Source organism: Lithohypha guttulata (assembly GCF_036872675.1).
Source record: "Lithohypha guttulata strain CCFEE 5908 chromosome Unknown scaffold_2, whole genome shotgun sequence".
In the NCBI taxonomy this organism is placed as follows: Eukaryota; Fungi; Ascomycota; class Eurotiomycetes; order Chaetothyriales; family Trichomeriaceae; genus Lithohypha; species Lithohypha guttulata.
Genome location: NW_027042751.1, coordinates 785,474 through 813,295, shown reverse-complemented (window position 1 = coordinate 813,295; position 27,822 = coordinate 785,474). Strand labels below are relative to the sequence as shown.

Below are 27,822 nucleotides of genomic sequence, written 5' to 3'. Positions count from 1 at the left end.
GACAATCTGATTGTCCTGCCTCATGCACGTTGCTATCACGACAGCTTCAGGTATATAGACGTGCTACCAATCCGATGTATCTCTCACTTCATTCTACATCACATCAAGCTTGCAACACTCAGCAGCACCATCTTTTCAATCTACATTAATATTCTTCATTTACACAAGTACAATCTTTGAACACACCCAACACACCAATCAATCTCTCAACATGCATACCAGATCACGATCCGCAGTCCTCGTTGCAGCTTTCTTGCCTCTGAGCATGGCTGCACCACAAGGATGGGGTAATTGGGGCAACGGAAACCACGGAGGCAATGGAGGCAACCACGGCGGATGGGGTAACTGGCCAGAGACCACTCCTGAGGCCATTTCCAGCACTACTGCAACCACCACAACCACGACAGTTCCTCCTCCCCCTCCCCCTCCATCATCCTCAAGTGTTGTTTGGTCTGAGTGGGTTTCTAGCAGCAGCAGAACCACAACCACAACCACTACAAAGACCCCAGAAGCCACCTCATCTACCTCGGTCTGGGCTCCATGGACCAGCTCGAGCTCAAGCACCACAACAACTACAACAACCACGAAGACTCCAGAAGCTATCTCTTCCTCGCATGTCTGGGCACCTTGGCCAAGCTCGAGCACAACTGTATCCACAACCACCACAAAGAGCAGCACGACGACCGTTCCCCCTCCTCCTCCCCCTCCTACTACCACAACAACCAAAACTCCAGAGGCAGTGAGCTCAACTCCTTGGCAAGTGTGGACTACACCTTCTACTACCACTACTACCACTACCGTACCATCATCAAGTCAATGGGCAGTTTGGTCGACTTCCTCAGTACCAGTCCCAACCACTACGACCACCACAACCTCTTCAGCATGGCAAGTTTGGTCCTCTGTTCCAGCTGTGAACACTACCACAACTACAACCACGACCACTAAGACCCCTGTGCCCATCGTCACTACCACCACCACAAGCCAAGCTCCAATCTGGTCTGTCTGGACACCTGCTGCAAACACCACCACTGTCCGCACAACTGGCACTGCCCCTGCCGTGAGCAGCTCCCAATGGCAAGTCTGGTCAACTTCAACCACTACTGCCTCACCAAAGCCAGTCTCGAACTCAACCACTACAGTCTCTTCATCCTCCTCAGTCAGACCAACAACTACATCTGCTATCTCCTCCAGCTCAAGCGCTTCGCGAACACCATCCGCAGTCACCAGCGCAACACCATCAGCAACTCCTTTCCGAGGCGCTGCTGCCGCCATTGAGGCTCCAGAACAGGTGATGGCTCTTGCTGCTGCCCTTGTCGGTGCTGCTTTCTACGCTCTATGAGGGATTCGTTGAACCATGATCGACCCCACGACTACATATGAACATGAAAATATGAGACACAGGAATTTTCCGACTTTCTATGACTACGACTAGCTTCGATGAGAACGACACTTCACAAAAGAATTACAGGGTTGGCACAGTGCAATTTGCAAGGGAGCTTGGGATTAAAAGCGGCGCAATTGAACAGTATTTGGATGGCAAGTACGAAGCAAAGGAGCAAAGGAGAACAATACAGGAAGAAGGAAAAAAGGTAGATAGAGGAGGAGGTGTACAGATACAGACAACCTTAGATAGTTAATATAGTAATTGATAAGTAGATCAAGCTCGAAAGCGAGCAATCAGAAAAAATTCCATTGAACAACATTATCTTCACCATCCATCTCTCTTGCTCATTCTTGTCGAAACATTCTGTGAGAGAGTACAGGCTGAGAACATTGCAACAAATTGATAAAAGCTAATCAGGACGAAAAGAAATACGAGCTTTGGGAGGAACACGACTTCAATTATAAGATAGATAAATTCGAATCCTTTGTCGTGCTTCGATAGATATTTCAACCGATACTCAAAACCCGCAACCAACGACATAGATATTCTAACCACAGTACTTTCACCTCTTTCATTTCCCTCGACCTTGCATCTTGAGCCAGTCTACTCCATAACGTCATCATATCTTCCTCTGCCCGACCGACTCGCCTCCATACCCACGAGCTCATACAACCTCTCGTCTACCTCAGCCAAATTCTCCATTTCATCCTTCGTGAAATGAGCCCGATGAGGCCGGAGGTCTACCAACATCGGCTTCGCCCTCAACTCAGCACCAAATCTCTGCTCCATCGCATGCACAATTTCCTTGTTCCGTGCACCGACAATTCTCAACCCACGGTTCTCAGATCGCTGCATGTATATCGTACACGTGTTGTTTGCAGCGTCCATCTGCAGATTCGAAATCGTGGTTTGGAGCTCGCCAATCTCTCGATAGTAGGTCTCGAGCAACTTATCTCGCTCGTTAAGTTCTTGTCGGTGAAGACCTTCGACGATAGCCTTGTCATCACCGTAAGCTCGCCTGTGGACTTGCTCAAGGAGCTCTTTCTGCAGTTTCAAATCCCGAGTATTCACGGCCTTCAGGATCTTGTTATCCTTCTCGAGCTTGTCAGCTCTTAGTTGCTCTTGCATGAAGAGCCCAGAGTGGTTGAAGTCCGACTCTTGCGCTTCGGAGAGTTCATGCTGTAGTTTTTCTACCTCTGCCTTGTGTTGGTCTTCCAGATTCTGGACTAAGCAAGGATAGGCTTTCAGAGCGATGTAGTGTTGGCAGAGACCGTGGTCTTCGTTGCCAACTCGAGCGGTGACTGTGGCATTTGACTTACATGGCTGAGAGTGCTCTTTCTCTCGTTGTAGCACCGCATTCTCCCTCCTTTGCTTGCCCAATGCTTTTCGGAGGTCGTCCGATTGGTTATGTAGGGCGTTCTTGCCAGCGACTTCCCTTTCAACTTGCTGCTGCAGGTATTGAATGCAGCGCTCCGATTCTTGGAAGCGCGCAATGTCCCGCGGATCGGCGTTGGCAGGATCAATTGCCCGTTCGACGTTTTGGTCAATATGGCCAGAGAGAAAGTGGCGAAGGTCAGCGTTCTGATACTGTGTCTCAGACAGGCGTTGGCGAAGGTCGACGTTTTCGTCGATTACGAGGTTGAAGTTGTCTTTCAGGGCCTCATTGCCACTCGAGGAAGGTTGGGCAGAGGCGGACTCCTTCAGAAAAGCCTTGCAAGCGTCACGCTGCCTTTCTGTATATGCCACTTGTCGCTGCAAATCCTTGATCGTTTCTTGAAGACGTTCCACTTCGTCTCCATTACTCGTTTCGCTCTTGTTTTCGTGAGCGACGAGTTGGTCGAGTAACGAGTCGACCTCCTGATTGGCCTTGCGGAGCTCTTCCTCAATCTCCTCAATCTCTTGGGCTTGTCGATCGTAGGCCCGTTTCCATTGCGTCTCCGATTCTTTGGACGATTCCTTCTCTTGCTGCAGCAGGAGGTTGACAGATTCAAACCCCTGGACCTGCACAAGAAAGTCACCTCTTAGTTCTGAGATCGTAGCGTCCTTCGCCTCTTCTCTTGCACGAGATTCTTCCAAGTCAGAACGTAGCGCGGTGTTCTGCTCAGTCAAGCCTCCGATTAGGCGATAAGCCTGTTGGAATATACCTTCCGACGTCCTGGAAGCCTCCAAGGTCTGGTCCAACTGGATTTGCTGTGCCCGCGATCGTTCTCGAAGATGTGCTATTGTCTCTCGAAGCACAAGGGTATCATGAGCGTAAGCATCTAAGCCATTACTCTGCGCGAGGAGATGATCGGATAGTGCCATACCATATGTCCTGACATGCTGTAGAAATCGAAGGCCGGCCTCTCTTTCTGCCTCGAGCGCCTCAACCCGTCGAGCGAGTTTCTCTTTGTCAAGCATGATTTCGAACCAGGCGCGACCGATTTTCCTCGGGCCGGTTCGCACATTATCTGCTTCCGCGTCACTCTCGGCCTCAGCATCAGTCTCAGCTTCAGCGTCGGTGTCGACCTCAGCGTTGCTCTCGAAAAAGGTGTCAAGAGTCCTATGACTCCTGACCGATTCGTTATCTGTGTCGATGAAGACTGACTGAGCGGTGGCAGCATTGGCACATCCAAAATTCGTTTCGCCGAACTGAAACGTGATAGGGTCGGCCGCCGAATTTCCAGCTCTTCCAACATGGTGAGGCGTGGACGAGAACGCCGGAGGTGTAGGTGTTGACACGAATGTCGTGTCAATCACATTCGCGTCGAAAGCACTGCAGAAAGATGCCCGACCGAGAGCCTCGAGCACGCTGACGGAAGATCGTCTTTTTCTTTGCAGATGCTCTTCGTCTACCTCAGCTTGTGATCGATTTGAAGGTGTGACTGGGTGAATCAGGTCTTTGGATTATTCGGTGCTCCTTTTTGGCAGATCCGACTCGGTATTCGAAGTCTCTGGTTCGTCCGCTGCAGATGTCTCTCTGTCAGAGCTGGGTTTGGCTGTTATGTCATAGATTGGCATGACCTGCCCAACAATCTCCTCTTCCTCTTCAACTGTAGTCCTTGCTGTGTTTGCTCGATTGTAACAAGTCTCATCGTTTGGCTCTCGGCTGATTGGAAATGGTCTGCAGGCGTGCTTGTTTGGCCTGACAAGGAATCGTGGCAGTTTAGACTTCCTTGGAGGACTTACGGCTGAGCCTGAGGGATATTTCGACTTTTTATTGTCGATTGATGATATGAATTCTCCGGATAGAACACGTGGTTTAGGAGCCACCGGCGTTGATGGCTCGTCGTAAGCAGAGATGTCACTGATATTCTTGAAGGCATCCTGTCTCGACTGGAACTTTGTGGCCAAGCCCTTGAGCGCTGATCTCAAACCCATGTTGAAAATATTATGAAGGTCGGAAGTGATGACTAAAGCTTGAGCTTTTCTGGCAGGGATGTGAGCAAGAAGACTCGTGCAAGAAAGATAGTGTACAGGAGATTGCAGAGAGTAAACAGCAGGATGTATGATGTTGTTGAAGTTGACATCCTTTACGCGGCTCAGCAAACGGTCGTGGTGACATATCGATATCCGAAACTTCAGTCGAACACGTAGTCACTGAACGTAAGTGCAAGTACATGTTTGTAGATTTCCGTGTCACTGAAAAACAAACGGACTTCCAGAATATTGCTATCTGAATAGTAAAGTGCCTGGCTTGAGCGGACTGCGAACACAAGCTAGCTAGTCTTGACGGGAAATGCTGCTGAGACGGCAAGATGAAGCTCCAACTCTGCAGACTCAGTTAGCAGCTCAGTAAGGTGTGTTAGTCTGGGAGTGCCACAGCGCCTGTTCAGGGTGTCAGGACGAGGAGTATTGAAAGTACGAATCGCTTTGTTGGGGACAATATCGATTGTCCTAAGCAGGGAGCGACATGGATACGCGGTGAGAGACACCTACCTTTGAGATATCGAATCCTCCAACAAGGATGCCTTCGCGGACATATGATGGGACAAGCATATAGCATAATTATAGTGCATGCAAGGTTAGAAGAACGGCTGGCACGAAGACACAAGACACTTGTACCGAACTCATCAACAACAACAAAAGAGTTTGAAAGGACCGTGGTTTGCGTCGTCCCAAAAATCCGACACGGTGCAAGCCAAAGCAATCAAGATGTGCAAGCTGTTGGCCATGGGTTGTTCAAGAAGTCGTATTTCATGGCAACCCCAGGCCAATTCTCAAACAAGCGGCCAACGACTTCAGCTGATGTTGTCGACCTTTTGACCTGTACCGCCCATACTATTTAATTAGATCATCAATCGTTCGACTCTGTTCTTAAGCTCTCGAATCTGTGGCATGAGGTCGCTGGATTCGTTTGTGGTAACGCTGGCAGCGATGACAGATCGTGAAACACCGCAAGCTCGGCCGAGGGCAGTCTTCGAAGGAACATAAACGTATGGAACGTTCTTGTCCTCGCAGAGAAGTGGTAGGTGAAGCAGAATGGCTAGAGGAGAAGTATCTGCAGCCAGGACGATAAGTTCTGATGTACCTCGATTGAGAGTCTTGGTGGCTTCGTTGGCACCCTTGTTGAATGTCAGCAAGTCTTTGTTGTCGAGAATGCATACCATCTACCTTCTTGAGTTGTCTGTAGTGGGAGGCCTGCTGAACAGTATCCAAAATCTTTTGCGACAGAGCCTCGTCTGCGACTGGCCAGGCAGCGGATGGATTTTCAGCCATTATTGCAATATGTATATGTTCGAAACAGTTGGCTGGATGACGTGGTAGATTGACCTGGTTTACTCCCTGAACTCCTGTTTGGCAAAGGGTTCCTTGCGTTGGCTCGCCCTCTGCTTTGCGATAACTAATTAATATTGCTGGTTTCGAGTAATGTTAGAGTGGTCAAAAAAATTGGCTGTAGGGTATCGGAACCGAGATGTTTGTGCAGTTTGCACTTTGTCCGCAGCAGCAGGCGCTAAAAGGCTTGGCTTGGGAGAGTTGCAGCTTCCAAGGTCAATCTTTGGCCTCATCATCGTTTGACTGCACCTCGATCCTGACTTTCATCCCACTCTGTCGTCGCCATCCATCGAGCTTGATAGTATACAGCTCTTGAACAACTCAACCGACTTATACTGCCGACCAGTCTTTTCGTGAAGAAGCAGATCATCCTATAACCCGACACAATGGCCACTGATCTCTGGTATGATACTCCAATCCCTCGCCTCTGAGCATGAGTATGCACGACATCCACGATAAGCGATGCGTGCATCTCATGGCTCAAGTTGGCTGTTGCACGAAAGAATGCTAACATCGTTGTGCCTACAGCCCCGTCTATGCGGTATGTTCACCTTGCAGCCTACAACGATCCCCAAACTATGACGCCAGTTAACCTCCTCACCTTGCGCGCTTCGAACCATATGAACATGTGCGATGATGCTGACTGATATCGATAGCCCTTCTTTGGTGCCATGGGCTGCACGTCTGCCATCGTCTTCACCTGCTTCGGTGCCGCTTATGGTACCGCTAAGTCTGGTGTTGGTATCTCAGCCATGGGTGTTCTCAGGCCAGATTTGATCGTCAAGAGTATGTTCAATCATGGGGCGGAAAGAAAAGTCAAGAGCTAACGCGCATGCATAGACATTGTGCCCGTCATCATGGCTGGTATCATTGGTATCTACGGCCTGGTCGTCTCAGTGTTGATCTCAGACGGCTTAAAGCAGAGTTTGCCTCTATTCACTGGTTTCATCCAGCTCGGCGCTGGCCTGTCAGTCGGTCTGGCCGGTCTTGCTGCTGGCTTCGCCATCGGTATTGTTGGTGATGCTGGTGTCAGAGGAACCGCTCAGCAACCTAGACTTTGTATGTACATCCACATGTTGGAAACTACAATGCTAACACGGTACAGTCGTCGGTATGATCTTGATTCTCATTTTCGCCGAAGTCTTGGGTCTATACGGTCTGATCGTCGCTCTATTGATGAACTCGAAGGCCGAGACCGATGTCAGATGTTAGGCAACCGTTAGATCATAGCAACCTTCTCAACCTCAATCTACAAGCCCTCGGACCATGAGATAAAATCAACAACTCAGAGCGATTCTCAGACAACAGCTAGCGCCTATACCAGCAGCACACCAAGAACCTTCGCAGGAACAGGCTCTCTTTCTGCTTACGGATTCGCATTGTATGACTTCAATCAATATTAGACTTTGACAATGACGGGGAGATCAGGAGCAATGGATAGTCGGGTCATGAACGCAAATATGTGACCATGAGCCTCGATATGTTTCAGTAGTCCAGGATTGTTACCGGCAGTCCTCAATAGATAATCAATGGATTTCTGTACAGACCCATTTTTGAGAACTCTATCTTCTGTAAAACACCAATTCGGAAAAGTTGATGAATGGATATGATTGGAGTGCATCAAAACTACTGACATAATCTATGCCGCAAACAAGAGAAATGTATGCTCATTCGCGTAAATACCTGCACTGCGCCATGCCATGCGTTTCTGCTTGTCCAGTAAGTTGTTCTAACTAGTCCTTCCTCGTGTTGGAAAGGCACATCAGTCCAGCACGCTCGACTATTCGACCAAGTCATGCCTTCTCCAACTCGAACGGTCGCTGTTGCAAAACCCCAAATGACAGGAAGCATAGTGATTGGTCCTTCTTCGACTTGACTGATTCATGCATTGTTCAACTCGACGAGACCTCGAGCTGACACGAAGCGGCTGACTGTTCGCTGGAGAGCTCCATTAGATGACAGAGTATCTCAAAGCCACAAATCTATGCATATGAGGCGTATACGAATGCTCCGACAAGTGTGCCCATCGCCATGTATCCTCTCGCCAACTCAAATCTTACCCTGCCGTCTCCTCAAATTCCTCGTCTTTCTCATCAGCTTCTTATACTTGTGCTTCTTCATCTTCAGCTTCCTCTGTCTCCGCACGCTGATCAGCAGTATCTCCTTGATCCCGCCTATTCTGCGGACATCCCTGATGCGGAAGTGGTGCAGTTGTCGGAGGTGGCGTGGGAGGAGTGTAGCTCGGTGGGTGCGGCGGGAGGTTTGTTGGAAGGAAGGGGTGAAGAAGGTGTTTGCGGTTTGTTCTTGGGTTGCGGATTCTTGAGTGGTTGTAGCTGTTTGGGTGGTTGAAGTTCGGGATGTGGTGGTGGTTGCTTCTTGTTCTTCGGTTGGGTAGAACTCCACTTCTGGAGCAGCTACAGGTGCTGGTGGGGGGTTGAAGGGTCGGAATTGGCGTGCTAGGGCTTGGATGACGAGCTTGACGTTCGGTGGAACTCGTAGGTTTGCTGTGTTTTGTTGTTGTTGCTGTGGCTGACCATCGAGATGAATGACATTCGAGTCTGCTGGGTTGGTGGCAGAATTGTTGTGCTGTGTCAGTGCTTTGATGATATCTGCTCTTTGAGTGACACCTTCTTCGTGCTGAGCAGCTTGCTGCTGTTGTTGCTGTGTTGCCACGTTCTCGTCAAGATTCTGCAACACATTCGAGATGGTATAGATAACATCCTGCGGTCTCCGTTGATTTCGGGGTCGAACTTGGAAAATCTTCTCGATGTCTTCTATGGAGGTTTCAGGTGGAAGCGGACCTGATATAGAGATTGGTCGATGTGTTGAAAAGAAGGATGCCACGTAGACATCTGTCATGTTCTTAGTCAAGTCTTCTTCCTACTACTTCTAGCTATCTTACCTTTTGGATTGAGATGCTGAGTGCTCGGCACACTCGGCAGAGATCTCGTCCATTCGCTCGAATAGTCCTCCTTCGGCTTGGAAACCTCGACCTTTTCAGTCTTTGTGACTTTACGCTTCGATAAGCGTGACTCAACGCCTGGTCGCTTATCTGTAGAGCGAGGTGCGCCCACCTGCTTCACTGAGGCGGCAGGTATAGGTGGAGAACCATTGTTAGGCGGTATCGGTGGCTTAGAAGAGGAGTTTCGTCGTTGATGACAATGCGTAGCAAAGGTAGCTGCTATCTGTCCATGAGAGGCTGTTGGGGAGGGTCGACTGCAGAGGACGCTGTTGGGACATGTCCGCGCCACACGGCGCAGTGAAGAGTTGAACATCTACTGCTCGGTGGTCGTTGCGACTCACGGTAACGAGCAGTACACAATTCTTGAGCAAGAGATAGAATGGTGGTCGAGACAATGAGGTCGCATGGACGCCGATGATTTGACCGGCGGCAGGATGGCGACACCTCATTGCCAAGGCTGCCGTAGTCCTGACTGGGTGTGGCAAATGGTTCGCCGTACAACGTTTCTACAAAACACGTACTAACCTGTATATTCGGCGAGTTCAAGCACTGCAGATGGTTGTAAGTGCTCTGTTTCTACAACGACCTCTTCTGGATAAAGGTATGGCCCTTTCTTGAGGACAGTGCATGCATTGATCTGCACTACTTCTCGATTGCGAAGAAAATGGATTCTACAACCACGAGATTCAGACATGAGTATACATGAAATTGCCCAGCTCTTCCGAGAACAAGAACATCTGATCAATCTCGCTTCTTCTTCACCGAAACCCGTTCCATCGTTGCTGACCCGACCACTGTCAACAACGACAAAGCAAGTGGCATATACAATGTCTCAACCGTCGCACGGTTATAGCCAGTCAGAACGTCCTTGAGATTTTGCTGACCTACCAATCCTCTTATGTCAGACAGACCAGCGTGGCTCAAAGCAGTAGAATCGATTCCAGGGACAACTTTCGAGATCTCGTCTTCGAGCCTGTTTTGGAAAAGAGTGGCAGATGCTGAGATGAAAAGAGCTGACGCCAGACCTCCAGCGAATCCGACCATGGCGATACCAAGGGACACTTCTTGAGGAGACAGAATGGCTGCCATCGCTTGAAAAGGGACACCGAGCCCAAGACCGACGCCAAATCCGAGCATTGCTAAGATTGCAACGACCTTTGTCTTGCTTTCGTCCAGGTCGATGGTGGTGAGAAGTCCTGAGGCTATAGGTGCAAGTATGCTTGTAGTGATCATGAAAGCTGGAGTCAGGAACCAGTAGGAAGAACACAGTTCTATTTTGAAGTGATTCACGTGTATAGTACCCGACGATGTTAATGCCAAATCCTGAGACGATGCAGCCTAAGCTCAATCCAACAATAAGACCGAGAGACAACAAGCCCGCGACCGTCGGAGTATCACCCCGAACGCCCTGCCAGTAGATCGAGGTGTAGTATTCGGTGATCGCCAGGGTCCCACTACAGCACGCGGCGAACCACATCGCCGCCATCGTACTGCGTTTCTTAGCTATATTGGGTGGCACCATAGCTCGTTCACCAAGACGATACTGCAAAATTCCGAACCCTAAAGCGAGTATTGCGAACACGACCAGGAGTACGATGATTCGAACGTCGGACCAGCCATACCTGATGCCGCCCCACTGAAGTCCGAGAAGCAAGCATATGACGTATGGAACTATAACCAGGGTACCAGGAATATCGAGCTTCTTGACTTCCTCAGCAAGTGGAGCGTCACGGCCTGGCGGTGGGAGCGGATCCGTGACGAAGAAGTACGAAAACATAATAGCGAGAGAACACAGAGGTATATTGATCCCGAAACAGGCTCTCCAGCTGAACCTGTCAATCAAGGCAGCACCTATAGCAGGTGCCAAAGAGAGTCCTGTACTTTGGGAACTGCCGGCCAGACCCAACCAGAGAGACCTTTTGTGCGAAGGGAACACGTGAGTCACCAGTGTCAAGCATGATGCGTTCAGTGCGCTCGCTCCGAGACCAGCGAAAGCTCGACCGAAGATGAAAGTGCCGGATTGTGATGCAAATGTACAAATGATGGATTCTAGCAGGAACGCAATCTGGCCAGTCAGAGCGATAGATCTTGGCGTGAAAACCGTACAGGCTTTCCCGCAGCTAGAGCAGGCAGTGAGTATAGTGGTCAAGCAAAGACACGTCCAGCGATCAGCAAGAACTCACAAGGGAATGAAAGCACTGGCCGTCATACCCCTACTCTTTTATCAGCAGCTAACCATGACACAGTAGGTCAGGCGACCCATACTAAGCCGCAGGATACCATCCTATATCATCAACCTTTTTGAAATAGTCTGTCAAGCGAGGAACCGCAACGGCCACGATTGTGATATCCTGCCTTCTTTCAGTACGCTTTAGCAGTCGCTATCTGAATACACTGACGAGGCCATTCAAGAAGAACGCTGTGTAGGTGGCTGCAATAGCGAGCCAGACCCTGGATCCGGTTGGTCATACGATGTCCTCGTCATTGGGTTGTGCTGTGTCTTCGACGTCAAGTTGTGCTGTAGGATGGCCTATATGGGCTCCGTCATTCGTCTCATGACGTGTCTCTGATCGATGATTGAGAGTTGCCGTTGCATCAACCGAAGGACGTGCAACAGCAGTAGTATCTGTTTCTGACATTGTACCTCGCTCGAGGTGTAGAATATAGAGCTCAAATTCGCGCTGTGCACGGCCTGAGCAGTGAGCTTACCACATGGATTCGTCTGTAGAAACGTGAGCAATTCACATCACATCGCTGGGAAAGATGTGCGAATTGACTATCAATAGTACAAATCTGCTGTTTCGTATTCAGATTCTTGTTCTGGCCAAGTTTAGTCGGCAAGGATGGCCACCTTCTACCATCTCAAGCTTACTACGTCACTGAATGTTAAGTACAGGCATGTATGGGCTGATCATTTGTGTGAGAAATTATTGCGGCTCTCAAAACAACAGCCTTCATGGCATTGTGAGATGCCAATGTCATCAAAGGACATCGATATCAATGATCTGTCTCCGCCAATCACTAATCTAAACTCCTTTTGTGTGTTCGTCTTGCAGAATCCATCAACAAGCCATTTTCAGATCTTCACCGAGCTCCAAGACCTTCAGGCAAGCACTCAGATTTGTTTACACCAATCTCACAACCACATGAACACTGAGACTTGCCGCCACTTCCCCTCCATCTGTCTCAGATATAGAACATCGTGTCCTTCACGTCGTCGTGGAACGACCCCGTCCAATGGCGGCCCAATACGCTGCAGGTAGGCTTCTTTTGTCCTTGCGGGGTGGGTGGAGGATTATATACGCTCCGGAAGTGGAGTCGAGCTCGTTCAGCAAGCAAGTCAGCGTAGCGGGCTGCTGGATGGATACTGATGGAGCGAGTCGCTCGTCCGAATGTGTATGCCATATGGTACATCTTGTCCAAGAATTAGCCACATTTTCATTCGATAGGAAGAGAGCACAGCTTACCATCATCTGGATCTGATCTGCAGAGACGCCGATTGTGTCGTAGAGTACGACGTATTTGCATGGTCTGGATGTACCCTGGATACAGGCATGACTAGTATTGTACCAGTCAAAGTGCTGCTTGCTGACGATCTGCGTGTCGACAACCAGACCAGGACGGAAGTTTCGGTTATTATCGATGGAATCACTCTTGTCTCCTTGGTCTGCGAAGAACCGAGTGTGATGGCGCTTTTGTGTTGTCAGGACAAGCAATTTGGGCAGCGGCTGATCCTGCTAATAATCAGTAACTCGAACTCAGGACGAAGAATGAGACATACCTTGTACATCTGCTTGCAAGCTCGCTTCAATTGAGAGAGCTCCTGGTCAAGGACTTGCTGGAACTGTCCATCACTGACACCGTCCCGGATGTAGAAAATGCGGTCGGGCAGGCGCCCTTGATTCTTGTGTTGATACAGCTTCAAACGCTCGACCATCATACCGTGGAAGTCTTCGATCATCTCAAGGGCTTTCTTTTCTTCGTCCTGTGACGCCTGAAGCCTCACGCTTCCAGCATAGTGGAAATAATCCTGGTCACAAGTAGCGACCACGCTGGCAATCGAAGGTGCGTTCAGCATCGCAGCACGGCCCGGATGAGTGACATCTGCACCAACGAAAATTGCGTTCTTGCCAATGACATCCGCGTAAACCTGATCAGCTCTAAGTCCCCAGTTGACTCCGCCGAGCTTTTGGTTGATCTTAAGCATGAGATTTCCAACCGTACCTGGATCCGTCTTCACAAGACCTTTAGCGTCTCGAACAATGCAAACAGTGTGTATACCAGTCAAGCGATCGGCGGCTTTCTTGATAGAATAGTATGTATTCACTTGGTTGTCTGGCAAGATTATCAGCACCAGCTTGATCCTCTGGTGCTGTAACCATTTGAAGGCTTCCTCAAGCCTTTTGGCAAGCTCATCAGAACTGCAAGCCTCGAGTAGAGCTTGGTCGTGAGCAAAATTTTTGATCACCTTGACCACTTCACTAGAGTTGAAGTAATTCTTTAAACCATCGTTGATGCTTTTGACAAATTGGTCGGTGTTCCGGCAAGGAGGTGTACCATTACGTCGCAATGCAAGATAAGATAGGCTCAACAAGTCCTTCTTCGTGGATCGGGCGAACCTCTTTCCCCTCAAATTCCACTTTCCCTCCGCGAACTTCTCTGTCTTACTAGCAAAACAGACATCGGGAGGCGGCAACAGTCGAGCATTCACCAACGTCATTTCTGGTTTGCGACAAGCCAAGGCGATACCGAACTTCTTGGACGGCCCGCCATTTTGATTGTCGAATTCCAGGTAAGGTAGACCATCATTCAGGATGAGGTCGTGATTTACTGTCGGTCTTCGACAGGCGAAATTCACCATGTTGGCTGTTTGGTTGGCAGACAAATCGCCTCGGTAGGGTTGACCTGCTATGATTGTGCACAAATCTGAAGGTATATAAACTTGATTTCCGAAATCTATGACCAGAGCAGAAGTGTTGGGCCTGGGTGCCCGTGGCCACGCTCTGCTGAAGTGATCAGCAACAGTCTCTCTGCCATGCTGAGGACATTGAACTCTGACATTGTCTGCAGTTGGATCCCTTTTGATGTTAGCTGAGGGAGCAAGTCCTGCAATAGCTCTAATGCGAGTTTGACCAGAGTATCCTGTACTGACTCGACAACCCTTCAGCACGGCTCCTAGGGAACGAGTATCGCTACCTAGCTCTTTGATGATCATGTCGAGCCTACCTTGCTTGAACATCGCGCAGGCGGAGGTATTAATGTTGAGAAAGAGACCATCGATACAGTCTCTGACACTTTTGAAGTAGCCTCGGTACGCCTCAAGACCTGCACTAAGTGCCGCTCTATACGAAGTTAACATCATAACCTAATCACTGATTCTCGTATCGAATCAGTGTAGGGACTTGCTGAATGACTTACCTGCCGTTATTGCTCGTAATATTGAAGAAGTTGGTCCGTCTTGCATGATTTGCTAGAGCTGTGTTTTCGGATACGGCTCGATCGAGAAGTGTGTTAAACATTGCCACATAGTATAGAAATCGAGGAAAGTTGAAGTTGTTAGGGTTGTTGATGTAGGCCTGTAGTGGTGCCGCTATGAAGTTGCCATCGATTTGCAAAATCACAGAGATCTCATACTGCCGATCTCCTTGTCGTGGTCCACTTTCTTCTACTTCATAGTAATCGACGACATAAGTGTATACTTATTTTCCAGGTTGGACAAGAGGATGAGCCTGTCGACTGTAGAACCTGTTGCCATAGTTGCTTGCGGCATTATCGAAACGTGTAGAGTTAACCTTCTGGAAGTTCTGGAAGAGGAGGGAATCCGCTCGTGTAACAATACGGCCTCGTGCGCCGCGACCTGTCTTCTTTTCCTTGTGCTCAGCAGAATAAGCGACCATGTCCTGGAAATGCGAGAGATCGAGCCTTATGAAATTGGCTCGTGCCTTGGTACGCTTGCCCACGTTGCCATAACCAGGTCTCAAAGCTAGCTGGTGGGCATTTGGATCTTTTGTGGTCAGGGAAGCAATGTTGGGAAGGGTATCTAAACGGGCTGATCGTGGTGAATGAGCAGAAGGCGACGCGCCACGCTCCGAGTGTACAGGAGATGCAGGTGTCGACGTTGCAGGGGATTTGGGTCCACTCATCTTGAGCACTGCTTAGGTGACAGATGGGATGCTTGTTGCTAGCGATTGTGCTTGTGGGCTTGTGATCGTGATTTCCTTGAAGACCTTCAGAGAGGACGAGTGATCGTGGTTTCCTTGAGGTGATTGAGGATTTGCAACAAGTCGAAGGCAGACGCTCGTTATATACCTTTTCGAGTGCCCCAAAGAGTCATCGTGTGAAGCAGGAACTAAACAAGTAGTGAGGATGTCAAGGGTAAAGTGAACGTTTCAGGGAGGATAAGTGAAGTAAAATCTGAGGACATAATTAACCGCAATGACTTTAAGATGAAGCCTGCGAATCATTCCTTCCTCATAATCAAGCTTCGAGATGAGGTTTTCTGGGTCCATTAGTTCGACAGATTCAACAAACATATCGCCATCGTTCAGCTTTTCCGCGCAACGGGTGCCACGTTTTTGAGGTAAGTACCAGATTGCGTAGCCTGATTCAACTGTATACAGTCTCGATTCCATCTGGCTCGAGGTCAAATCAGATTAAAATACGGGCAGTAATTTCAGGTATTTGTACGTTCTGACAGTTGTCCTGAATCGCATATCAGAATCAGTTGTGCCAGATTCCTATACAGTAACATCAGTCATGCCTCAAAGCAAGATGCGTTCGGCTGAAACAACCTTCACATCCGACTCAAAACGAATTGCGGAGGATTCACATGCTTAGGTACGTATCCTCTACGGAGCCAGTAGTTCAGGCTAAGAGTAATGGATCGTTTCGAGTTGTGCCATATTGACCGTCTGATGGTAGCGATGTTCTGCTGGCTTACCAACCATAAGTGTATGGGGTTTCGATCAGTCTTGGCGATTTTGGTCGTGTTCATCGCGTATCTTTTTTTTCTTTCTGGCATTCGCTGTTGACGACGCGTTGATCGAAGGGAATCGGTCGTTGGAGCATCTTCTTAGTCTCACGGGTACGGTCGTGCTTGCTTCGTTATCAGTGACTGCCTCACACCCAGTAAGCGCATCGTATCAAGCGGGCGGTTTGCATACTTCGAGGTAGGCACGGTAGGGAAGCTGGCGAGTTTCATGGACATCACGCATCACGTGAACGCGTGCTTCATGTTGGAGGCAGATCAAGCGTGTGGTTTATCGATACCCATGCACACGTGTGGCACAATACCTTTGCAGGCGCTGGTCGCCAATAGTACCTTGTCCTTCCTGGTCAGTACGTGGTTGAACCTGGAACCATGGCCTCACTAGACAGCCTGCCCGATGAGCTTCTCTTCCAGATAATCTCCTATATTTCATACACAGCCACATTCACGACTGTACAATGCCCACACCTATACGTGAAGCTCGTCAATCGACGACTTCACCAACTTGCAGACTCAAACGAGATGCGATGCAAAGTATACGAGACGCAAATGCCCGAACTGGCCAAGCTGAATCACTATCCATCTCACGTCGTCACAAGCCAGCAGCTCACCAACCGAGCGGCTCATGATGCTAAAACACGAAGAGCTATTGCCAAAGTGTTGTCGACAGGGTCACAGGCGCCTAAGGCGATAGAAGCCGTCACTCTAGGAATCTACTTCCTCGACAAGATGTCAGCTGGACTCATGGGTGCCGACCTCGATACAAACCTCTACCTTATCGCCTATTGTGTCAAGGATCTATTCAACAAACACTGGATGATGACAATGCGGTACACAGTTCGCCGTATCTACGAAGCCATGTTCCCCACCGAGGCAGAGTTCGCCGCCTCCTACGGCCTCAATGATGCCTGGGAAGCCAGTAGAACGGGCATCAACAAGAAATTAGCCAAAACGATCAAGCGCCGTAGCTTCGAGACCGGCCTACTAACAAACTTCAGCCACCGCTACATCACTCACATCATCAACCAGAATCTAACATGGACCTTCGACAGCGACATGATAATGATCTACCTCGCACTCCGTCGAGCTCTATACCACATGGACGAAAAAGACAATCAGAGTGGATTGACATTAGACGACATTAGACCAGTGACAAAAGAGCACTCGATCGAATTTGCAAAAAGTAAACGATGGCGCATGTTATCTTGCATCGACGACGTAGAGGAAATGACAGGGGAAGAGGAAGTCCAAACTGAGATATATAGAGCTTTACATACGGAAGCAGTTGCGGACGGTCTGATTGATCAACTCTTCGAAGAACCAGAAAGGGTATTCAAAACTGCTCGGGGTGCGAAATTCAGCGAGTTGAAGGAGACGGGCTTTTTGATGGCTGTCGTTGCACAGTCTATTCGCAAGGGCAAGATCTCAAGTAGGTTGAAGAAGTACATGAAAGTTACGGGTATAATGGGCTTGTCTACTGGGGACGACGATTTCTGGCATGAAGACGCGGCACCCACAGGAGAAGGTGTGGAGTGGGAAACGACAGATGAGGAAGATAGTGATAGTGAACCTATGACTACTGAATTATTGCGGCAAATGATTGGGACTTGAGTACAGGCGGTTCTCTGGATTTGTGAAGTTCACAACGCTTATATTGCTTGCTAAGGCTTCTATTCTAGGAACTTGGTCAAGATCAATGAAACACAAAGATAGCTCCGCCTCTATCAACACTAACGATACACCCATACGGCCTGCGCAGCAGACAAACGTCCGTGATATCATCAAGATGAGTTTTAAGTAACTGCTCTTGCGCTGCACTAATGATGGCATTCCGAGGTGTCTTACCGCTCGTGCTACCCTTAGTAGCGGCGTCTCCATTATTTTTACCGCCTCTAGCGGTCGCGTCCCGCTTCTTCCTAGGAGTGTTCCTAGCACTCCCTGCGCCGTCCTTCAGGTCATTCTGACTTGTGTCACTGAGCTTTTCCTCGACAAGCTGAACGAGTCCGGATAGACTCATGCTTGTAGGCCAGCTGGTTTCATATCGTGCTTTGGTATTGTTTTCTTCGCCGACGACATTAACGACGGGACCACTAACGATTGTGCTTTGGTCGATGTTTGCCAGGTTCCAGTATCGCACTGTCCGGTCTTGCCCAGCACTGAGCATCAGGCTTACCTTGCTGGGGTTTTCAGGCTGAGCTTGGTTGATGATATAATCTGTGAATACAGCCAGTGATGTGATACTCTGAGAATGAGCACTTTCTAGGGCGGAGGTTTCCTCTGCACCTGCGCCTGTAACGACCTTTTCATCGTCCTTTGAAGTCATAGATGGTTGAACCACAGCCTCATCACTCGCCAACCTGGTTGAGAAACGCTTGAGCAAGCTTTCACTGCTTTCCTCGTCTGGAAACCACGGCTCGTAGTTCTTCACCTTCCGGCTAGGGTCGTCCTGAAATGATGAAGGACGTATCACTTCCCTACATGTCAGCTTCTCAATATCCCAGATACTGATTTCGCCTCCACAACTAGCGATCACCCATCTACCATGGCCACGACTAGGGTGTAGAAGGAGTTTTTCGACTCGTTGACCAGCACCTTGGCCACCAATACCAAAGGAGCGAAGTCTGAGCTTGAATCGTAAATCCCACAGGTCAAGGATACCGTAACTTGTCCCAAGGAGCAACCAATGGTGTTTCTTGTCGATACAGAACGTGGTAGGCGTGCCGTGCTGAAATGGGTTGTGCATGCTACGAATAATCTCCATGTTCTTCATATCAACCATCAGGATTCTGCAGAGACTAGTGGCAATGAGCAGGATACTCTGTGAATTGGGCTCTCGAAAGTGGTGCATGCATACAGCATACTCCTTCTGAACGACTTCACCATCTAGCTCACCGCTTGTGGTGTCTAGTTGTTGAGGTATCTGCCAATCTCTAACTAGGACTGGCCGACTAAATTTCGTCACGTCGTTTGACTCGGTCTGTTTGACTTCAAGTCGAACACAATGTATGCTTCCATCTGTAGCTCCACTTACAAAAGTGTGCGTGTCTTCGATGAAGCAGAGCGACTTGACTCGTGTTCCATCAGCATGCTGATGGGTATAACGCGATCGCGCAGAGACATTCTTTTCTAACCTTGCCGTGTCCCATACCTTGCAAGATCCGTCGTCGGAAGCTGTGACAAAGAATGCGTGATCTGGTGCGACGACAACTTTGTTAATGGCGGCCGTATGCTCTACCAATTGAGCAAGCAACAAGCCTGAAGGCTGCCAAGGATGTTTGTTGCCATTCTGCGATGCAGGAGCAGTAGCTGTCTGTGGTGGCGATGGCGTCGTTGCAGATTTGATGGGCGTCTCGATCTGGCTTGCATTTCTGGGCGCTCCGAAGTCGAAGAGATCTACAGGGAAATTATCGTGCAGATGATTGCCTAACAGTCGCAAGACTGTAGGCTCCTTGCCAGTGTATGAGTGATTAGCCTCGAAGCCTTCAAGGCCAGACGTCTGACTTCCAGGAGACCCGGACCGTGCCTTTTCCATAGCACTGAGGCTTCGTGTCAAAGACGATTCCTTGACTCCGATCATGTCTGACGGGGATCGGTCAAGTTTACCGAAAGCGTTTTCTTGCGTAGTTGAAATTTCTGGATTAGCTTTTATAGTTTCTGCACGGCCGAGCAGGTTGAAGTGACTGTTTTTGTGCTTGACCTCTGTCGAACCTCGACGATCGACTGACAGACGATCAGCATCAAGCAAGGCGTGTCTTCCTCCCACAGAAGACGACCTTCTCGCAGGCTCAGCCTTCAGACCTTCAATTCTGATGTTTGGTCTATCGAAACTACCATTTCTGGCTGAAAGTATTGCGCTGTCACCTGGGGAATGTTCCACGTCACTGGCGTGTGCATTGGAAGACTGTGCTTTATCACGCGAATCTCGACTCGGCGGGTCATCAGAACGTCGCTGTTGATCAAGAGTGACAGACGCGTCCAGCAAAGCATCAGCAATACTGCGAGATGTCTCTTTGTCTGCAACTTTAGACGGAGTCTTTCCTTTCCTTGCTGGACGGTACGGCTGAACCGTATCGAAAAAGACATTCTGAGGTGTAATATCAAGTTGGGAGAGCGACACTATATTGTTCAGCATTCGCTGCCTGTCATCCGCGTCGTCGTCTAATCTGTGCTGAGAATACTTGAGAATGTATTGACGAAGAGCCATGAGCTTGACTTCATCATCAGGAGTCAGTCCGAAATTCCTCAATGTCTCTAGTGATTGTTGGTCGTCTCTGTCTTTATGAGATGGTGGTATGCGGTGAGGGAACCGTTTAGTGAAGTTCGATGTTACAAACGATGAGTCCGATCGTGCTATCATGTAATTATGATCTTGACTGGCAGCTGTCCAGAACAGGCTTCTCTCCCGCTTCGTGGCCCACAGCACAGCGGCATCAAATATTGCGCGAGAGAATGGGGCTTTTAGCTTGTCCAGGATGCCTGTTTCAGAGAACTCGAGTAGCGGTGCCTTTAAAAATGGTTGAAGGATGGGCAACACGATACAATAACGATCCGCAGTCGAGAGAAATTTGCACGCTTGTTCGGCGAACTGAGCAGCAGCCTCTCTGATCCAGATGCTAGGGTGTACCAGGTACCTTGAAATCAATCCAGAAAGCTCCCATAGGACGGACCTCTGGAAAAGACCAAGGGCGGCCATTCTTGCCAGAGACCGAATGACCTTTTCAACCACAAAATGTTCCGCGTCAGTGAGCGATCCGATCATGATCGGCACAATAAACTGTTCCAGACTTGATATCCCGACATATGTGGCCACGCCGACAAGTGCGTCGTAGAAGGCACATTTCAAGATCCAATCTGTTTCGTTGAGGTAAGTGTTCAAGTGGCTTAGTATGAGATCACTCGACTTTGTGCTCTCAAAGAACATGCAAAGGCGTGAGATCGAGCCTAGGAGTGCCCTACGTACAGACGTGTCAGGGTCGGTTATCAAGATTTTGGTTGCTTCCTCGAAGAACGGGACAAGTTCAGCTCGAGCTATATCGTACAACCCATGAGAAGGCGAGTCAGGCGCCCTAGCGTCTGCAGACACGGACGGCATCCTACCATCTGCGCGAACAGCCTGCATCATGTCTAGCATTCGACCTGATGCCAACGCGATCGAGGCAAGGCATGATGCATATGCAGCGCGTACTAAAGGGCTGGGCTGACCGTTACCAGTATTTAGAAACTGCCGCAGTCTTGGGACGATGTACTCGGGAAAGAGGTATGCATTGATTGGCGACACAACTTTAATGGAGGCGAGAATTGACGTTGTAGCGTGTAGAGCTGCAAATTTGACGGCATCACTCTTGTCGCCAAGCATACCCACCACATAAGGCAAGATCCGATCCAACTTTGCTTCATCGGGCAATCTCTGAGCAAAAGACGCAAGCAAATCGCAAGCCTTCAGTCTAGCAGATGCTTTGGCTGTGTTTCGCATTGCCGATGACACAATGGTGAGAAACAGTAAAGTCCCATCATGCAAAGCATTATCGATGTGCTTCCCTGGATCATGTGGTATGCTCTTGTTATTACTGAAGAGCGAGGGTGACTTCTCGTTCGTAATCAAGGTCTCTGGGTAGCCTAAGAAGTACGATATCTTGTCATAATCTTGATAGACCTTATCAATTTTCCGATCAGACTCAAGAAGTAGGTCCTCGTTCAGGGTGATATGAGTGTCCAGGGAGGCAGGATCTGTGAGGTCCTTCATGTAATCGTGAAGGAAGCTGTAGAAGTACTCTGGAAATATCTTCGATTTGTAAAAGCTCAAGTGTTGTTCAGCACTATAACGTTTTTCCGGATCAAGCTCGATCATGTTCAGGACCATTGCTCGAACCTCGGAATCATCGATCTTGCTAATATGAGCATGTTCCGGATTATAATCGCCTGACCTGTACTTGAAGAGTTGGCTGAGAGTGAAGATGGGGCCTTCGAGAAACATTTCTGCAATGACACACCCAACACTAAACATATCCATAGCCCAGTTAAGCTCATCAGCGACATCTTGAGAAGCTTCTGACAGAAAACGTTCTGGAGCAATATAACATACACGACGGCTCGAGGTGTCGAAAAAGAAGGAAAAGTCGGCGGGGTTGTCTTCAGGAAGGGAAGTAGGCTTGAATGAGGAGGAAAAGTCGGTCAAATATAGCCAATTCCAGGAGGTGACGAGCAAGTTCTCGGTCTTGATGTCGCCGTGGTGTAGATTTTGTGCATGACAGTCGCGGACAGCGCAGAGGAGCTGATAAGAGAGCCAGCGTTTCTCAATATCTTCGAGAAATGGCCTCGTGCTCAGTCGGTCGTAGACAGAGCTGAACATGTATTGGCGGACAAGAAAGCCACCTGTTGCGACCTCAACAATTCTTTGGTAGCCCAAAGCGTTCGGAATTGCTGCAATAATATTTCGCTCGTCGATCAGCCTTTTGACATATCCACGAACATCGAATGCGGAGTAGGGTTTCATCAAAGCTTTCACGAAGATGAAGCCATTCTGGTTCCTGGCACGGATGCTTTTCATGAATCTGGAAGAAGCAAGAACCTTGTCTTGGGTCATATCAGACAGCTCAGGAACATCTATAGTGGCCGACGCTGCCGAGAGCGTGGCCATAGAATATCCTTGACCCATCTTGCCTCTGCTCAATATTTCGACTTGGGGAGAATGGTGCTGAGCTCGCGATTAATGGTTGATACTAGCCTGGGTTCAAGGCCACATGATCACGGAAACGCTGCTTCTTGGAAGAGCACATGAGGATATGGCAAGGCGGTCGAAGCGTACAGTGGTCAACACATCTGTACGGACCGTGGACAGGGTCAGGGACTCGTTTGTTGAGAAGGAAACGGCTCGGACGACTACAAACGGTGGCCTACAGCAGGACATGGTTTGAGGTGGATAGGTAAACGTGTGAGCGAGGAAGATCAACAAACATAACAAACACGCAGTCGGACTTTCCTCAATTCGTGCCCAGGTGCCTTGCATTGTGACCTCATTGCCCTTCCCGCTCGCAAGGTGTCGTGTGGCACGTTCGAATTCGGCTACCCATCCTCGTACATTATTTGCTTGCTTTCTTTTGCACTATCCAGCTCCAAATTAGTCAGATCTAGGAGTTGATCTCCTAGATTGATATCACGGAATGAGCCGCTGAAACAAGAGTGCTTGGTTCTGAGCTTATGCAATCTGTTTTGTGGCTCTATTCTCGATTGACTTTATATCCCTTCAGAAAGTCATAGGAACCAGTACGCTTGGGCTCATGACTCTGGCTAGTCAACCTTGTACCATAACGATGTTGAGATCAGATAAGAATGACTGACAACTCCGAAACCAGCATTACTGCTGCTACTACCGCTGCCTCAATTCATTCAGACTCAACAAGTACACTGTCTCGTCGATCGTCCTCGCAAGCCTCACGAGCATCGGCTGACAGCAAAAGACTCAAGACTATTCGTGGTCCTAAGAGGGGAGCCTCTCGTGCTGTTCTGAAGAGTCAATCCAGCCAGGATGCATCCCTTACCTCTTTTCCCTCGCTGTCACCGGAACCAGATGAGAATGTACCTCCAGCCAACCAGGACCTTGACAAGCCTACCCGAACCACTTCACAAAGAGTGAGAGCCAGGAAGGCCACCTTAGCTGGCTTGACCAAGCCTAGCCTACTCAACACCTCGAATGCGTTGTTCGACGACTCCCCACGATCTTCACTCGATATTCCTGGCTCCCTACATTTGACAAATGATGAACATATAGAGCGTCTACTTAAAAGAGTAGGAGCTGTCAAACTCATAAGACAGTATGCACAAGATCTGGCACAAAGGGATGCTGAGATGTCTGCTCTCCGGGTTCGTGCGGACGAGCGAGAGAGGGAACTGAAGAGATTGCTTAGGGAGGCAGATGTCTCATCCGCTGAAGTTGAGAAGCGTCTGTTGCGCCTCGAAACTCCCAACATATCCACTAGCACTGTTGGCGGAAGTGATTCGGGCCCAAAGAGAACTTCTTCGGTGTCTATTGATTCAATGATCAATGATGCCATAGTGGACGTTCACGACTCGTCTTCTGTGAAGCAGTCTCCTCAGCTTGTTGCAGCTACAGGCTTGCCTAGTCCGCCTGCAGCAATGATGAGACGTTTGAAAAGCTCTGCGTCCGTAAGTCAGCTACAGAACGAAAATGTGATGAGCCGTAATTCCAGCCGCACAAACAGTATCGTTAGTGGCGACGATGGGGATCGGGAGTCAACTCTTCGACCTAGACAGCCTAGTTCTGCCATCTCTCGAGTCACCGGCTTGCAAAGTATCTTTCAGCCTCCATCGACCACAACGAGTTACTTCATAGGCGGTGGTTCTAAGAAAATCTCAACTAAGCCAAAGGCTGGTGATGAAATGAGCGTAAAGTCAACACAGTCTGGGAAGTCCGCCACTTCATGGACTCGTATCTTTGGCACTCGCAATCAGTCTGGCAGGTCCAGAGCTTCTTCCATTGACCAGGCCAATGCACCCCCCAACGATTCCCTAACCAATGCTCATACGAAGATTAGAGGCACTGCCGCCAGAGGCAACCCTGGTCCTACCGCTTCTTCAGGCCGACCCCAGCCTCAGCGATCCGCCACCCTCAGTCGTATCAACCAGAGTCAGACTCATGTTCGCAAGGACTCCAATGCTAGTAGCCTTCCTCCTACTGTCGAATTGGATGCCATGATTGAGAGCTCCCAACTGCCTCCTACCATGTCAAACTACAATACTGAGGGAGTGCTGGTCGATCGCTTTGGTTTCATCTATGATCGTAAGCGCAAGAGGCAGCACGTTCAAGCCCAACGACATCAGAAATATAAATCATCGGCTACTGCGAGCCTCAAAAGTTTCCATTCTGGTGACGGTCCTGCAACAACTGAGCACGCCAATAGGCCAGTGACACCAGCTTCGATAGATGACGATTCGCCAAAGAAATCTTGGCAGGATTACTTACTGCCTTCAACAGCGTCCAACATGAGGAGACCAAAAGAGCTGTTAGCTCATACACCTTCAGCAGGAGCAGTGGTCACCGTAAGCACGGCAGGGGCGGAAGGCACTATTACACCACCCCGAATGAAGGACACATCTGTTTCAGTGTCTGCTACTTCACAGAAGGCTCTCCCAAGTGGCGCCAAGACATCTGCAATAACTGCGGTTTCAACCGGTCAAACGCAGGATATTGAGGACGAAGCTAGCGAGATAGGTGCTGCAAAAGCTTTGTTGGACCAGCTGACAGAAGTTCATGACAATCTACAGGCTGAACGAACAGTGAAATGGAACGATTTCTTGCGCCGTGTTAGAGCAGAAAGGTCGACAGCCACAACGGACAAGCCTAGCAAAAACGCGCCGGAAGCAGATTTGGTGAATGGAGAGCTCATTGGGATTGCCTCTCTTGGCCGCTCTAGCAAAACCAAGGCCAAGTACATGCACTTCAAGTCGTTAGTACTTGCAGGAATCCCAGTTTCCCTCCGACCAAAGATCTGGGCTGAGTGTTCTGGCGCAAGTTCTTTACGTGTTCCTGGTTACTACGAAGACTTGGTAGCACGCTCTAATGACGATTCAGAGATGGAAGCAGATATTCTGCAGCAGATACAAGCCGACGTGAAACGAACACTGAAAGACAATGTTTTCTTTCGAGATGCTTCAGCGCCGGGCGCGCAGCGTTTGGAAGAGCTACTGAGAGCATATTCTTTGCACAACCCACGGATCGGTTATTGTCAGGGCATGAATCTGATCACAGCTTCCTTGCTACTGATATGCGCTACACCAGAAGATTGCTTTTGGCTACTGGTTGCTATCATCGACTACATCTTGCCTAGCGGGTATTTCGACCAGAACCTGCTCGTAGCACGAGCAGATCAGATTGTTTTGAGGGAGTATGTGGCCGAGGTGCTCCCTAAATTGGACGCCAAACTTCAGGAACTTGGGGTCGAGCTCGAGGCCTGCACATTCCACTGGTTTCTCAGTCTGTATACTGGTGTTCTAACAGGAGGTGAGGCTCTCTACCGCGCTTGGGACGTTACCTTGTGTCTCAATAGCTCCGACTCGGCACCAATAGCTCTTCAACAACGGTCAGCGGCTGCGACACTAGGCGTGGAGGGCTATTTGAACGCTGTGCAGCCTAGCACACCAACCACGCCGTCAACTCTCACGGCCAGTACTGATGATTCTAAATCAGGTGGGGACCATGACGGGACTTGCTCGCCGTTTTTGTTCCAGCTCAGCCTTGCGTTATTGAAGCTAAATGAGGAGGCTATTACTGCACTAGATTCTCCAGCTCAAGTCTACACGTATTTAAATCACAACATGACAGCGCACAACATCACTATCGACGCACTTATCAACGCCAGTGAGATGCTGCGCAGTCGGGTCAAGCGCACGGATGTTCTCGATCGAAGGAAAAAAGCGGTGGAAAGTCTCAGATAAGATGCATTGGTTTTCGTAGACTTGCTCAAAGTTTTCAGATATCCTCTTCATGCACAGCTCTCTTGGACGGATTTGTGTAGTGTGTGGCTTACCGCAAAGCTTGTTTCCTAGATGAACTGTAAAGCTCGATGCAAAGGCACTCGTTGCCAACTGTAGGAGCACAGGTTTCACTACTTGAGTACGCGGCTGCATGAACCCCTTGAAGCTGCATCTAACGGTCACGAACGTCGCAAAAGTTCTCCGGCCTGCGCACGATCAGAGAAGGACGGGAACAACTTCCGCAGCTCTTTGTGGGGAGTCACGATGCACACTTCTCTACCTTACCATGCATTAGCGAGCTCGCTTACTCACAATGTACTCATACTGACGATATTCGACATGGATACAGTGGACGTTACAGCTCTTTGACAAACTCTACAACATGTGTACCGTAACGCCATGCTTCCAGCTCGACGTAAGTGGTGCTCGATGATACGGGTAGCAAATCAGAGATGGTTCAGCAATCGAGCGATGGTCGAGAACAATGCACGATTACTTAAGACTAGGGTCTTCATGCACGGTTGCATCATTACAGAATCTTTGAGCTTCGGTCGGATTAGCGCTCTCCGCACGGTACCGTTCTGAGAGAGGAATTTCTTTGTGCTTTGGATGTCTGATCCTTGGGCACGGCGGGGCAGGAAAGGGTATAGATCTGGTGCAGCGCGGTGCAGATCGGTGTGTGGAGGAGAAAGGAAGGAAGGAGGGCAAGGAAGACATTGGGTTTACAGATACAACCCCGGCTGGTAGAGACTTTTGAACAGGCGAGCTGCGATTTGCATGGGTGGTGCGATGCGCAGGTCGGTAATCGCCAAGGTATGCTTTCTGTGTGTATGTCCGCGACGTTGGAGATATTCGCAGCATCAACGCTTTCGGCGAAGGAAATGCAAGTTCCTGACTTTCCGTTTTTCGTCGTTATGTATTTCTGATTTGTTGATAATTGAGGAGTTTCTTGTGGAATACTAGTAGTACAGTTGCGCAATCGGTCCTCTGACGATCCACGTGGTGCCAGCTCGAGTGTGTGAGAGTTGGAAGTGCAGAACGAGTAGAAATGCAGGGGGCATGTTTCACCACAGAGATCGATTTATCGTGATGCTCCACGAAAGTTTGTAGAACGAAAGTTTGTTTGTGTAAGAGGAGGACCTCCGGCCAGACGATGTTTGCGCTACGGGGTTCCGTGTGCTCAATGCATCTCGACTGATGGAACATAATCGAGCAGTCGATGTGGCCGGTGAAAGACCGACA

General features: G+C 49.3%; 10 protein-coding genes across 10 annotated transcripts; 4 read left to right on the top strand and 6 right to left on the bottom strand.

Annotated features, from left to right (window-relative positions):
• Positions 1–265: 265 nt before the first annotated feature.
• On the top strand, positions 266–945 carry LTR64_002409 (uncharacterized protein; the record flags this gene model as incomplete). The annotated part of the gene is made up of 2 exons (XM_064896779.1): positions 266–456; positions 510–945. 2 exons carry the CDS (start codon positions 266–268, stop codon positions 943–945), a joined length of 627 nt encoding a protein of 208 aa, XP_064755729.1.
• A 1,042-nt stretch (positions 946–1,987) lies between these two features.
• On the bottom strand, positions 1,988–4,744 carry LTR64_002408 (uncharacterized protein; the record flags this gene model as incomplete). Its single annotated transcript, XM_064896778.1, has 3 exons — positions 1,988–4,248; positions 4,302–4,362; positions 4,553–4,744. 3 exons carry the CDS (start codon positions 4,742–4,744, stop codon positions 1,988–1,990), a joined length of 2,514 nt encoding a protein of 837 aa, XP_064755728.1.
• Positions 4,745–5,652: 908 nt separating this feature from the next.
• On the bottom strand, positions 5,653–6,082 carry SNU13 (RNA binding protein snu13; the record flags this gene model as incomplete). The annotated part of the gene is made up of 2 exons (XM_064896777.1): positions 5,653–5,948; positions 5,971–6,082. The coding sequence occupies 2 exons, from the start codon at positions 6,080–6,082 to the stop codon at positions 5,653–5,655; spliced, it is 408 nt and encodes a 135-aa protein (XP_064755727.1).
• Positions 6,083–6,525: 443 nt separating this feature from the next.
• CUP5 (vacuolar ATPase V0 domain subunit c) lies at positions 6,526–7,351 on the top strand (the record flags this gene model as incomplete). Its single annotated transcript, XM_064896776.1, has 5 exons — positions 6,526–6,542; positions 6,668–6,680; positions 6,796–6,925; positions 6,980–7,198; positions 7,245–7,351. The coding sequence occupies 5 exons, from the start codon at positions 6,526–6,528 to the stop codon at positions 7,349–7,351; spliced, it is 486 nt and encodes a 161-aa protein (XP_064755726.1).
• Positions 7,352–8,188: 837 nt separating this feature from the next.
• LTR64_002405 (uncharacterized protein) lies at positions 8,189–9,414 on the bottom strand (the record flags this gene model as incomplete). Its single annotated transcript, XM_064896775.1, has 2 exons — positions 8,189–8,991; positions 9,042–9,414. The coding sequence occupies 2 exons, from the start codon at positions 9,412–9,414 to the stop codon at positions 8,189–8,191; spliced, it is 1,176 nt and encodes a 391-aa protein (XP_064755725.1).
• A 428-nt stretch (positions 9,415–9,842) lies between these two features.
• Positions 9,843–10,878, bottom strand: LTR64_002404 (uncharacterized protein; the record flags this gene model as incomplete). The annotated part of the gene is made up of 2 exons (XM_064896774.1): positions 9,843–10,339; positions 10,392–10,878. 2 exons carry the CDS (start codon positions 10,876–10,878, stop codon positions 9,843–9,845), a joined length of 984 nt encoding a protein of 327 aa, XP_064755724.1.
• Positions 10,879–12,287: 1,409 nt separating this feature from the next.
• On the bottom strand, positions 12,288–13,962 carry LTR64_002403 (uncharacterized protein; the record flags this gene model as incomplete). Its single annotated transcript, XM_064896773.1, has 3 exons — positions 12,288–12,515; positions 12,569–12,835; positions 12,883–13,962. 3 exons carry the CDS (start codon positions 13,960–13,962, stop codon positions 12,288–12,290), a joined length of 1,575 nt encoding a protein of 524 aa, XP_064755723.1.
• Positions 13,963–16,461: 2,499 nt separating this feature from the next.
• Positions 16,462–17,700, top strand: LTR64_002402 (uncharacterized protein; the record flags this gene model as incomplete). Its single annotated transcript, XM_064896772.1, has 1 exon — positions 16,462–17,700. The coding sequence occupies one exon, from the start codon at positions 16,462–16,464 to the stop codon at positions 17,698–17,700; it is 1,239 nt and encodes a 412-aa protein (XP_064755722.1).
• Positions 17,701–17,782: 82 nt separating this feature from the next.
• VPS15 (Serine/threonine-protein kinase) lies at positions 17,783–22,744 on the bottom strand (the record flags this gene model as incomplete). The annotated part of the gene is made up of 2 exons (XM_064896771.1): positions 17,783–19,066; positions 19,121–22,744. The coding sequence occupies 2 exons, from the start codon at positions 22,742–22,744 to the stop codon at positions 17,783–17,785; spliced, it is 4,908 nt and encodes a 1,635-aa protein (XP_064755721.1).
• A 674-nt stretch (positions 22,745–23,418) lies between these two features.
• On the top strand, positions 23,419–26,541 carry LTR64_002400 (uncharacterized protein; the record flags this gene model as incomplete). The annotated part of the gene is made up of 1 exon (XM_064896770.1): positions 23,419–26,541. The coding sequence occupies one exon, from the start codon at positions 23,419–23,421 to the stop codon at positions 26,539–26,541; it is 3,123 nt and encodes a 1,040-aa protein (XP_064755720.1).
• Positions 26,542–27,822: the final 1,281 nt, after the last annotated feature.